The 13,730-nt window shown below is 34.8% G+C and overlaps 1 protein-coding gene across 3 annotated transcripts; it reads right to left on the bottom strand.

Moving 5' to 3' along the window:
• Positions 1-8: 8 nt before the first annotated feature.
• Positions 9-13,316, bottom strand: RLIG1 (RNA 5'-phosphate and 3'-OH ligase 1). 3 transcript variants are annotated; one of them, XM_081309703.1, is made up of 7 exons: positions 13,078-13,316; positions 8,540-8,657; positions 5,634-5,729; positions 4,669-4,785; positions 3,109-3,306; positions 1,785-1,954; positions 24-799 (listed from the first exon to the last, which is right to left on the bottom strand). In XM_081309703.1, exons 1-7 carry the CDS (start codon positions 13,165-13,167, stop codon positions 608-610), a joined length of 981 nt encoding a protein of 326 aa, XP_081165829.1. In that variant the 5' UTR covers positions 13,168-13,316; the 3' UTR covers positions 24-607. The 3 variants fall into 3 exon arrangements, with proteins under 3 accessions (XP_081165830.1, XP_081165831.1, XP_081165829.1); XM_081309704.1 differs by lacking the exon at positions 8,540-8,657 and having other exon boundaries at positions 9-799; positions 13,013-13,266; XM_081309705.1 differs by lacking the exon at positions 4,669-4,785 and having other exon boundaries at positions 20-799.
• Between the last annotated feature and the right edge of the window lie 414 nt (positions 13,317-13,730).

Below are 13,730 nucleotides of genomic sequence, written 5' to 3'. Positions count from 1 at the left end.
ATTTAGCTTTTGATTAATTATATAAGTTTCATCTGTAATCAAGCAAATCCGTGAACTAAAGACTTTCCTTCTCAGTATGTTCTACTTTTACTTAAATTGGAAGTTTTAGTAAATTATAGAAAATTTTCAACTTATTAGAAAAATATATTTTTGAATTTATACATATTTAACAATTATTTAAGATTGTCAAATACTATGATCTGTACATACAACCATTAAGTTATAAGATTAAGACATACATTTTGTTAAATGTCTAGGAGGATTAAATTGAGCTCAAGGTATTTAAAGTATTGATTAAAAAAAAAAATTACTGGTTTAATTGTTGCCTTTAAATTTACCACCCAGTTACACTGGACAGAATCAAGTTATACAAGCTTGGGGAGCATACTGTTCATTTTTACATTTTTTATATCCAGAGGTTAAAATTAATGTGTTGATTCTAAATAAAAATTTGAATAGGTATTTCCAAGTGGAAAATTAATTTCTTCAAATGCCAGAAGACACTGATGTTTCATAGTACACAACAGTAAACCTCAGTTTTACCTTTTAACATGGCAGAATATTCAAGATTTGAACATACAAAGGTAATTTTAATTACATTTTCATTTTATACATCAAATATTATGTCTTTGAGCCTACCAAATTTCTGATTATTTATTTTTGAAAAATGACTAAACAAACACTTGGTATCATCAAAGGCATAGTCATATTTGTTCAGGTTCACGTTGATAATAACGGGTTTTGAATTAATATAAGTATCTGGAATTGGCCAGCATAAACCAAGATGATGGCGATGGACCTGTAAAGAGAAAAAAAGGGTATTAGCTTTAATTTTTAAACAATACCTAATTCACTTAGATCTATTTATTTAGGATGCCTTATTATCCTGCAAATAACAATTTTATGCAGGGAAATAATACTCTCATTTATGAAGAATGAACAGGACAAAGGTAAGACTGAAAGGTAATGTTTAGGAGGACAATATAATTTAAGCATAAATATTGGCCTGTGAATTAAAACTAACAGTGAATTGGTTATCGAGAAGTATATAGATTCAACAGATTAGAATCTTTAAGAACTGATAATGGACATAGGAAGTTACGGAAAGAGGGCTTAAAAATAATATCCAAGTTTTTAACTTCAATGAATTGTAGAGAGCTAGAGGATTGATAAAGACCTAGTTCTTAAACATGAATTTCATATGAGAAAATTGGTCATTACATTAAGGTTTTTCATGATCTGGACCCGATGATTAACTTTTCAGAACTGCTCTCCACCCCAACCCTGCACTATGTATATTCTAACAGTGTTTAACCAATTATGATTAAAGCAAAAAGCAGCATTCTGTCACCTGAGAAATCAAATGGAAAAGTCCAGGGGACAAACAGGGCAGAAAGCATAATTCATTCTGTATTTATCAACTGCCACCTCGGCACTCCTTTTACTCAACAAATTTTGCAATAAAGTAAGCTTGGGAGACACTGAGTTAAACTAGGTGTAGGAATGTCTTCCACAGAGCTCTAATGGGCAACATGAATTCCCAAGAGGAGGACATGTAGTACCACTTAATTTTGAACCCCAGCTGGTATAATCAGTGACCCATGGAATACATGTTGGGAAACACTGTTTTTGCATATAAAGGTTGGTGCTATGTGAGATAAGGGAATTGTATTTCTTTGCTTTAGAATCAGAGCTGTTACAGTTTGTGCAGAGAATTTGAGAACCACTTCTTCTTGTAGGAATGTAAGATGACATAACCCAACACAAGGTATATTTTTTTTTACCTTAATTAAGCAGCCATCATGGCAATGCCATACTATTCCTTCAATTTTACCCTCTTCGCAACCTTCAAACCAGGACAACAGATCACTGTGCTTCAATGTAGGCAAATTTCTTATTTGAAATGCTCCATGCGGTACAAGAAGATGTAATGGATGTTTCTTGTTTCCTAACCCTAAATGGTAAAATCTGCCATTAGCCATACTGATTCAGAGGAACTTTTCAGAAAGAATGAAAAAATTTAAAAAAAAAAAGTCTTTTTAAAACATTTAGGAGTAACATTTTTATAAAGTTTAATTGGTTTTCCTTAAGAGAGTGTAATCCAAGCACTGCTCTTATTCAAATGTGGCATCTATTCCATTAAGTTCAAATTCTACTTTTGTATACTCTATACTAGGAGATGTCAAACTACAATCTGAAAGCCAAGCCTAGACAAACAACTGTATTTTGTAAATAGTTTGAATGGAACATTGCAACAGCAGTTCATTTGTACCACTGGCCACCTTCAACTATCATTGAGTATCTGCGAAAAAGCTACACTGTATCTCTGATGTAAGTACTATCTTAGCCTTACACCTGAGAGTCAATCTACTTTTGATCTCTACATAGGAATTTGCTATTATACCTTCAGTGTCCATAGGTTCATCATCTCATTTTCCAGTCAAGAGGTATTCATAGGGCCCTCAGTGTACTCAAATCTGTCATGGTATATATTCTGAAGTTTGATATGATATTCATTAAGCTCTTTATTTACCTCATTTTTCCCATTTTCATTAATTGTGAAAATAACTACCTAACCAAAGTACATTCTCATTCTAAATAAAAAAAAAAAAAATGAAAAGTTGCACCATGTATAGTTAGTTGTACAATGTTACCACAGGGAAGACAGGATAGAATCAACCTTTTGGATTAATAATTCAAAACCATTAACCATGAACTTTTCTGTGAATATAAATTAACACAAATGGCTATAAACCTAGGAAACCAACTCAAAATTGCTACTGTATTTCTTTAGTGTATGTATGTGTTTTGTTTTTTTTGGGTTGGGGGGATACTGGGAATTGAACTTAGGGGCACTCAACCACTGAGCCCCATCTCCAGCCCTTTTTTTGTATTTTATTTAAGCCAGGGTGTCACTAAGTTGCTTAGTGCCTTGCTATTGCTAAGGTTGGCTTCGAACTCAGGATTCTCCTACCTCAGCCTGTGGAGATGCTGGGATTACAGGTATGTGCCATTGTGCCCGCTGTATGTGTTTTTCAAGTTGACCCTAAGAGGTATTTTTTATAAATGGCAGTCACTATAACTAAAAAAGAAAATGACTTCACTCACCATAGGGGTTTCCATTGATATTTGTTCCTATAAGCTCCAATGTTTGTTCTAAGAGATCCGACAGTGGCACTGCACTAATTTCCAAAAGTCCAGGATCATCCGGATGATGCTTTAGTACCAGAGCAATTTCAAATTCATAATTAACTACAGAGGAATGCCAGCAATACTGTTTGTTGTTTTTCTCCACCGGTACCCAACCTATCATTTAAAGAAAAAAATTATTTTTATTACGTTGGTTTTCTTTGGATTGAAAACACAGTAATTTTAATTTCTGTTGTAAATTTTCAGTTTTTTGGATGTTTTATCAGACATATACTTTTAAAATCAGTGAGATAAAGTTTTATTCCTTTTCTTAAAAAGACCATATGGCTTTATTTTTTTATTCTACTGAGGAATTAATCTGTTAACAACTGAACACCAATTTAAGATAGCATTACAACTTTTTAAAAAATGATTTTCTACTCTCCAGTCACTTTCAGAAACAAGGAAGATATGTAGGTGTTTCACAATCTACTGCAAAATATTTAATGTATATTGAACAATTTGATTACATATGTATTAAGTTATTGCTAGCCGGGCGTGGTGGCACACGCCTGTAATCCCAGCAGCTTGGGAGGCTGAGGCATTAGGATCATGAGTTAAGAACTAGCCTCAGCAATGGCAAGGAGCTAAGCAACTCAGTGAGATCCTGTCTCTAAACAAATAGAAAATAGGGCTGGGAGTGTGGTTCAGTTGTTGGTACCATGTCTCCACCACTACCCCCCCCCCAAAAAAAAAGAAAACCAATTACTACTATTACTTTTTTCAGTCTTATTGCCAGAATAGGCCCTCTCATTGTGGGAGAAACTCATTGCAAAAAAAGGCGGAAAAATTAGGACATATGTGCCCTAGTGACCACATTTTTTACCTTCATTAGCCCCCAATTACTGTAATCACTTCTTTGCTAGTCCATTAGCTTCCAGTGAAACCTACCCAACTTTTGCACATAGTTCTGTTTCTGAAATTTAAACTTAGTTGTAGCACTGTTCTGTAACCAGTATCTTCAGAATAAACTTAAAACTACATGAAATACCAGAGCCTTTAAGGTCTGAGCCCATTCTATACCTTCAGCCTCAACTCTTATTGTTACATACTATGGTGAGTAAAATATCTACCTTAGAAAAAATTCTAAGCCTAAAAGGACATGCTTAGTATGAAACATCTTTTTTTCTTTTTTTTTGCATCCAGGGGCACTTAGCTACTGAGCCACATCCTCAGCCCTTTTTATTTTTTATTTTAAGACCAGGTCTCGCTAAGTTGCTTTGGGCTTTGAACTCTTGCTCCTCCTGCCTTAGACTCCCAAACTGCTGGGATTACAGGAATGTACCACAATGCCTGGCTTGAAACATTTTTAATATAGATTAAAACATTACATAAATTTGATTTAGAAGTTTCATTCTGTACATATAAAGAAAAGAACCACTTGTAAAATTAAATTCTGCAATTTCTGATTGAATGAGCCTTTCAGATTTTATACTAGTAAATATAAAACTGCATTTAGGAAGAGATTTTTCATGATACCAGGAATGTGTCCATTTTCATCAGGTAGTGGATTTCCATTTAATTGTTCTATTTCCTTTGCTGGTATCCAGCACTCTGGAACAGGTTTGAAATCCTCCTCAACATTCCAAAGAAATTCTAAAAAGAGTAGATAATCTTATTTTTAGTTATACTTTAAAAATATAGGTTCAAAGTGGGAATAGTGAATAAAACCTCATAATATATGTTACAGTTAGTCACATTTTCACCACAATGTGACTATATTCCTCAGTGTTATAGTACTAACATTTAAATTTTTCAATTCTGAATATACCACCATTTGAATATGTATATAAAGTATACATATATATAAACTATACATATATATATATATATAAAGTTGCCAATATTCCATTTTATGTAGGTATATGATGAATTTTTAAAGTACTTATAAATACAAATACATAAATTATTGATATGAATGACTGTAGGTCTGTATATTTATATATATATATATATATATATATATATATAAAATAATTAGAGACATCTTAATGTCATAACTTAAAATGCTAATTTTCCTTTGAGATTTTGCCAGATTGATAAAATTATATTTGTCTCTCATGCATATAAAATGAAAATGTATTTCGCATTATAATATTGTATGTTTTAATAAAATAGACTGATGAAGAGTCACAGAAATACTAGGAAAATATTTTAAAATATTTTTCAGTAACATTCTTATATATATGAAAATACTCAACTATCATCTTTATTACCCAAATTGTTTAAAAAATTCAGAAGGATAAAAATGTATAGAAATGCCACAGCAAAAATAAACCACAGGGACTGGGGTTGAGGCTCAGTGGTACACTGCTTGCCTAGCATGTGTGAGGCCCTGGGTTTGATCCTCAGCATCACGTATGAATAAAAAAAAAGTAGAAAAATAAATTAACTACAAATTTCAGCTATTTAAATTTTAAAAGTAAAGGAAAAAACCTACTAACCTTTTGAGTTTTCTTTGGAATGTAGAAAATTTTTAAATCTTTTGTCAGCTTTTTTGTTGGGTTTTCTATCTAGTCGAGCCCAAAGATATGGCTCATCTAAAAAAAAATTCATAAAAAGAAAAGTGTTTAAGAGGCAAACAACATTTATCTTGAAAGGTACTTCAAAGTAGAATTATCAATAAACAGTAAGGTGATCTCTCCAAGAGAAGAATCAAAACCCTAGAAAACAAAGAAAAATATGCAGTCCAAGATACACACCACCTAGCAGTACCTTATGTTATGAAAGACTGACTTTGATTAAAGAATGATGGAGATGAGATAAGAACTAAAAAATGTGGTCCTTTTATAAGGATATTCCATAATCATATTAGTAGCATCTGTGAGAAACCAAAGAAAGCTATATCCAAAATGGAAACATCACTGGGTAACTGTATTCACATCTCCCCTGAACATAACACTGTGAGCTGTGTAATTCTGTAAGAACTAACCCTGGAATCAGGCTGACCTGCTTTGCATGAAATCATATTAGTAGCATCTATAAGAAACCAAAGAAAGCTATATCCAAAATGGAAACATCACCAGGTATTCACATCTCCCCGAACATAACACTGTGCTGTGTTATTCTGTGAGAACTAAACCTGGAATCTGGCTGACCTGCTTTGCATGGGACCAACCCCTAGTCAAGCTATTAAACCTACTGATTAATGGTGCTGCCTTGTAATGATAGGTCTGAGTTTCAGGACACTGTGCCAGCATTATTGGCACAGGTGCATTTGATGAGTTGCACCTGGCTTTAGACTCCTGGAGAGCTCTGCTGTTCAGAATGGTTACTTAGTAGGAAGATGCTTACTTGATCAGCAAAATTAGAATGATTTCTAACTGAGACTTTATTTTGGATCCCTGGTTTCAAAGTGTTGCCTGCACACATCAGTGGATCCTGATCTGAGAAAATGTATCCTGCCAGGATTTAAAGCAGGAAAAAAATATAGTTTTCACCTGGCCTTTGTAGACCCTTTCCTCCCTCAGACAGTCCTTTGCTATAATTCACATCCTTACTTTTAAAGCCCTTTGTTATATGTCTTTTACCAGTAATAAGATGGAGATTTGTATACACTGTCATCTTGATTTCCACGAGGGTTCTTTAGCAGTTAAACTCCAACCTTGCTTAGTTGATACTATCATGTACATAAGGATAACACTAAAAGTTCTTAATATTAAGGACAGGAAAAATCTTACAGTTTCCTTAAATATAAATCAACATTTATAAAAAATAATTATACTTTGGTTCAGATATTTTATATTGCTTACTAATTATCCAGATAATATAAAGAACCAAATTTAAATTATACTATCATTCCTGGTTGAATAGATGTTTTGTTCTTTTTACCAGTAAGAATAAAAAGTACAGTCCACTCATTTCCATTAGGCTACTATCAAAAAACAAAAACACACCAGGTGTGGTGGCACATGCCTATAATCCCAGCGTCTCAGGAGGCTGAGGCAGGAGGATATCAAGTTCAAAGCCAGCCTCAGCAACAGCAAGGCATTAAGCAACTCAGTGAGACCCTGTCTCAAAACACAAAAAAGGCCTGGGGATGTGGCTCAGTGGCTGAGTGCCCGAGTTCAGTCCTGGTACCAAAAAGAGAAAAAGATACAAGTGCTCATGAGGATACAAATTGGAACTTTGGTGCACTGACCATAAGAATGTAAAATGGTGCCACCACTATAGAAAACATGGCAGCTTCTCAAAAATGAAAATTACTATACGATCTAATAATTCCACTACCCAAAACTTGGAAGCAGGGTCTTAAGAGAGAATTGTTTACTCCTGTTCATAGCAGCATTATTCCTACAAAAGGTAGGAGCAACCCAAATGCCCATCAGTGGTTGAATGGATAAACAAAATTTGAAAATATCTTAATTTATATATTTAAGTAAATATCAGCCTTAAAAAGAAATGAAATTTTGATACATGCTCACATGGATCAACCCTGAGGACATTAAACTAAGGAAAATACGTCAGTCACAATATGAGGCACCTAGAGTAGTCAAGTTCATAGAGACAAAATAGAATTCTGGTTACAAGGGGCTGGCTGGACAAGGAATGTAGGTAGTAAGTCTCAGTTATAGAATATGAAAAGAGACCTGGAGATGGGTGGTGTGAATGCACAACAGTAGGAATGTACTTTAAATACCACCATATTGTATACATCTTAAAAATGTTTAAGATGTTAAACTCTGTTTTACCATCTTTTAAAAAAAAATTGTAAATGGTTTTTCAGAAGAGATTTCCTGATACAAAGAGTATGTCTGTATGCCCACTTAACTGTTCTACTTCTTTTACTGGAATGAGAGGTAATTTCACCATCCAGAGATAATCACAAAGAATTCTTCTCTTTTCAGTGCATTTGTTTTCTTAACATAGTTGACAGTTTTTGTTTAAATTTCTACTACTTTTAAAGTACATTAAATGAAATTAGACATATTGCCAATAATAATAAAACTAATGGAAACAGCTCTGGAATCATAAAATGAGAACAGGCTTTAGGGTTAGACAAAATTAAGTTCCATCAACAGTACAGCTATTCATTAACTATATGGTCTTGGACAAATTAAGATAGCTGAGAGTTTCTTTATCTGTGATATGGAGAACCTTATTATACAAATTAAATATAATGTATGAAGCATTTATCATACTGCCTGACCCATAACAGGTATTAAATAAATGTTACTTTCCTACCCCAAGAGAAAAACATAATAATGTAATAAATAACAATTATCACATTTTAATTTTGTTACTAAGGCTTCTAAGGGTTTATGAAGAGTAAATGCCCATTTCAGATTTATATAGTTTTAAAATGATCAATAAAGAAATACTTGTAGGAAACATTACAGTTTTATTTTACCTTTGTAGGTAGTAACATAACAACATGTTCCATCCACTTTTTCTGTTGGAATTGCACTGTATATATCTGCATCTAATGCCTTGTGACTTACAGTTTCAGTTGCCAAAACTTTAAATGGCTTAAAAAAGAAAGAAAGAAAACTGGTTTAAGATAGACAGCCTCTGCCCTCTCATATACTCTCACCTGAAATGTTCCTAACTTTTTTGTTCTAAAGGATGATTTCCTGTCCATTCCTTAAGATAATTTAAAAATATCTGTGAAGTTTTCCTTAATCACCCCCCTCCATTTTATGTTATTATAACAAAACCTGATTTTTCACAGACTATAAATTATTTGTTTCTTCTTCCACACATAATAACACAGCTGTTCAATATGCACAATATATTAGACAATTATTTATGAAATGCCTACTATTAGACACTGTCATTGGCAATGGAAATATAGAAGGCAAAAAAAAAGTACCTGCTTTTGTTGAAACTTGCTTTTTAATGAGGAATACAACAGAAATAAAATGCATAATATAGTATTAGGTATGATAAGTGCTAAAGCAAAAAATGGGACAAAGACAGGGATGAGATACTATTTTACATATGGTAGACAGGGAAGCCCTCTTTGAGGAGGCGACATTTGAGCACTCTCAAGTGAGGGAATACACCATATAAACATCTGAGGGGAAAAGAGACCCCAAGTCTGAGGTTTCTTGACTTTTCTGCAGAATGCAAGTTAGCCACTGTATTTGGAATGAAGTGCAAGTAAAACCAAATCAAGTGAACTTTAAACGATTCCTAGGTATTTCTGGTGGTTCAATACAAGTATTTCCCAAAAACACTTTTCAGTTTTCCAAGAATGAATCTACTCTTCAATACATGATTCCTTCCCCCTCTTTTATAAGTAGAAACATTTCAGTTATTTACAAAATTTGTTTTTTTAATTAAGTGGTTCTTTGTAAGTTTGGCAAGAATCTGGTGAAATCTTCCTGCCTCAGGCCACATTCTCAGGGAGCAGGCAAGGAAGCTATGGAAGAGGGCTGTATTCTGTTTTTGCTTTTTTCTTGGAAAACGAAAACTCACATACTCATTTATAAAGTTAAAATATATAAAAGCATAAACAAAGAAATCACCATAGTCTCGTTATTCAGACATAATCACAAAGAAACCATGGGCATAATTTCAGTATCTTTTTCATTGTCTTTTTATTTTTCATAGAATATCTATTTTCAACAGAACATTTTTTTTAAAGGCCAGTCAGAATGCTTTCTGAATTTACTTGTTTCATACACTTTTCCTCTTCAACTGTATTATAAACATAATACTGTTTTCTTAATATTTCACCTTTGATCCATTGTGAAAGATCTTGCATCTCTGCTTAAATACTTTAGATTACAGACTTTAAAGCCATCTTAATTTCCAGAATAAGTTTATGCCTGATTCAATTTTCATTTTAAAACTGTTGAGATGCATTATAAAGTTCTTTTGAAAATACCTCTGATGATTTCTTACTATTAACAATGACTTCTTGTATTGGAGAGATCTTTAAGTATTATAAAGTTGGGCTGGGGTTGTGGTTCAGTGTTAAAATGCTTGTCAAGCATGCGTGAGGCACTGGGCTCAATCCCAGCACCACATAAAAATAAACAAAGGTATTGTGTCTACAATTAAAAATAATTTTTAAATAAAGTTAAATTTCTGAGCTATATCAACTGTGGTTGTTTACATTTATTTATTTTTCAAAAAAGTCCAGAGCAAAATGAAAATTGCCTCTATTTAAAAAAATCTCTTTCTTATGAGTTAGGTTTCACCTTGACAATAGTGTTCTTCACAGTTAGCTGATAACACCATGTCATTTCATGAATCTTTTTATTTTGAATGTAGTATTCAGAAGTTTCATTATGTAAATCCAAAAATCTCTGTTGTCACTCATTCCACAAAGTTTGGGCATCTAGTTTGTAAAATGTGTTGTCCTGGCAGAGTATACAGAAGGAATAAGACTCACTAGCATCACCTTTTGGGAGAGCCCTCAAATAGAGGACTCTGGGAAATCCAGCCTCTTAATGGCCAAAGGTGGACCACTGTGCCATATTAGGTATTGTACTGTATCATTCAAGTTCTATTCTCTACACAATGCATACTCAATAGTAGAGGCTGATTTTGATTTATTCATAGTTTTAACCTAACAGTTTTCACTGTTAAATCTACTAAGAATTACTTTTCTTTTTTTTTTTTCTTAGATTTTGTTTGAGAGTATTCACTTAATATTCCTTTCATCTTTATCAACAGTAAACTGAATATGTATTTAAATTATGGCTTTTCTTCTGTCAGGAAGAAAAATCAAAAAGCATCAGGAATGGAGGAAAAGACAATTTCTAATGTTCCTCCCAACATTTTGTTATTTTCATTTCTGAAACAAAACTTATGACTACATTTTGTAATCTAAGTCTGAAGTTAACATTTACCTTACAATGTGAAAAACAATGCACAATATAAACCATAAACTGGTGTATAGAGTATATTTCAAATAGAGTGAAGTAAACTAGGAAATAAGTCCCATTTTAGTAATGATTCAGTTCTTTTAAGATATATCTGAATGGGGATTACCACTAATATATGATTCTGATATCAGAGGATATCAGTTTTAACTAGAATAGTAAAGCAAAGGAGCTGACCCAATAGCTGTGTGTGTGTGTGTGTGTTTAAATTTAGCAAGTTCCTAGAGAGATTACTATGCCCATTAAGTTTTTTTTTTTTTAAAGAGAGAGTGAGAGGGGAGAGAGAGAGAGAGAGAACTTTTTTAATATTTATTTTTTTTTTAGTTCTCGGGGGACACAACATCTTTGTTGGTATGTGGTGCTGAGGATCGAACCCTGGCCGCACGCATGCCAGGCGAGCGCGCTACCGCTTGAGCCACATCCCCAGCCCCCCATTAAGTTTTTGATGAATACAAAATGTTCCTTCCATAGAACCAGTTATATCTCTCTTGCTATCAACACAGCCAAAGGACAAGACAAGACACAGAGGAGTACAGAAAGTTCCCCTTCTCTACCTATCATCAGACTTTAGGTGATGACTGGAAAAACAAGGCATGTGTATAAAAGTCATATCATTTGGATTGGGTGGAAGTCTACAATTTCTGGGCAAGGGAAATCACTGGAATAATTAAGTTGATCGAAGATTTTATGGAGAAGATAAAAAACTGGAAAAATTAAAACAACTCTGTAGGTGATCCAAGCAAAGTTAATAGCCTGAACAAAAATAAAGAGGATTACTCAGTATGTTCACTTTGCTAAAACAGAGACCTCATTTAGAGGTTAGAGAGTAGATGGGGCCTAATTAATAGGAGGCCTTGAATTATAAGAATGTGGATGCTATGCTACAATACCATAAGCTTCTATTAACTGCAGAGTGATAAGGAACTTATTTTTCTGGTAGTAAGTTTTACAAATTACTCCCTGAACATAAAAAGTTTAGAATCATAGAGTGAGCGATTATCAAGAATGACAAAACATTTGTCATTAAAACAAAAAACAAAAAGTTGACAAGTACTGCTATAGACACTGAGTAGTAACTATAAGGTTTTGACTAGGGAAGAACATGGTGATGATCATTCTGTGTAGCAAGTAATAAATATTAAGAACTATAATAAGAATAGCAGCAGAAAAGACTATGGAATGATCAGATATTATAAGTAAAAATTTAGTATCAAGGTTGAACAGAAAATCGGTATGACTTGTTCCAGAGTTCATTTTTTTTAATTCAACATATTTATCCAGTGCCTACCATGTGTCAGGTCCTAGAAGCTGAGACTATAGATAACAGGGCAGTATCTACTCTAATGGCCATTTAGTCTAAAAGACAAGACGACCACTTTTAATGGCGAAAATGAACATGCTGATTTCGTTTTAGTTGCAAACACCCCGCTAACAGAGACTTTTTCCCCCCTCAAGGACTTTGTTACCTATTAAAGAATTATCCTGATGTAGACTACTTAGTAGACTACCCACTAGCATTTTCTGAGGGTCCACTATTTAAAAGATGCTGCTAGGCGAATAGAAAACCTTGAGATAGAACACCAAAATTAGTTAAAGTAGGTAACTGCTGGTAACAATACAGTAAGTCTAATCTTTAGTGACCTAATTGGGCGAGGTGTCAACACTGCCATCTATTCCCAGGTTAGAAGACATAAGGCAAATCTTTTAGTATCACCTGCACTTTCTCATCACACTCTCGAAAAGTCGTCAGGCTTGAGCTGCAGAGACTGTCTGACTGCTTAGGGTTTTACCCCAAAACTGCTAACCCGAGAAGAAAGAAATGTTATTTAGGACGTGTGGGTTTTCCATTTCCCTGCGAGGGCAAGCTCGAATCGCCGGATCAGGAAAAAATTCCTCCCAGAATCCGTCCCCTTACGATTAGGAAGGCAAGGGAACTAGGAACTCAGGACACTCTGACTCCCAACGCAGACCTCCCCAGCGAAACCTGCAAAAAACTCCCGGCCTGCAGGGCTGCTCGCCTTTGCCCGATTCAAACACAGCCGGTGCGCGGTACCTGATGCTCCCTTTTGGCGGAAGGCTCATCTTTCACCTCCGTCACAAACACACACGGCATTTTCCGCTGCACGGAGCCCAAGCGTCTCATGGTGGGCCCCAGAAGCGGTGAGCGACCTCACTGCCAAAATGCTCCGGGTTTTGACAACAGAGAGCAGCAGCAGTCCTATGCGGGTTCAGATCACTCACATTCGGCACCCACGGACAGCAACGGCGCCCCAAGACTGCCTACCCGAGACAGGGGCGGGGACACAGACCGGAAGCGGCCTCCTGGCCGCGGCGCTTTCTGGGAGTTGTAGTGCGGCGACGAGGCGCCAGGGTATGCGCTCCCACCTGTGACCCGCCACCCCAGTTTTGATGACCGAAAAAAAACAAGGTCCGTTTCCGACGGTGTGTACGTGGCCACACCTAGTAACCGATGACATTGTCGAAAATTAAACAGTGTCAAGTTGTAAGTGATCAGTAATTACAGATGGTGATTTAACACCGTAGTAGTGAAACTTGCTTTTTCGTGGGGGAAGCGCTATAGAAGTTTAGAAAACGCTGCAATTAAAACACCTGAGACCAAAAAGAAAAAGAAAAAAGAAAAGAAAAGAAAAAGAAAATACCCTTTGAATTGCTTTTATCAGTGCAGCATATGTTTGAAATTGGTTC

This window comes from Spermophilus citellus (genome assembly GCF_964194105.1).
Source record: "Spermophilus citellus genome assembly, chromosome: 10".
NCBI lineage: Eukaryota > Metazoa > Chordata > Mammalia > Rodentia > Sciuridae > Spermophilus > Spermophilus citellus.
This window is presented reverse-complemented; position numbering and strand designations above follow the sequence as displayed.

Coding starts and splice junctions, on each gene's coding strand:
- RLIG1 (XM_081309703.1), bottom strand. CDS start 13,167: ATGAGACGCTTGGGCTCCGTGCAGCGGAAAATGCCGTGTGTGTTTGTG. Junction 5,730..8,539: donor TTATGTTACTACCTACAAAG/GTAAAATAAAAC, acceptor ATTTTTTTTTAG/ATGAGCCATATCTTTGGGCT. Junction 800..1,784: donor ATGATGGCTGCTTAATTAAG/GTAAAAAAAAAT, acceptor TTCTCTTTACAG/GTCCATCGCCATCATCTTGG.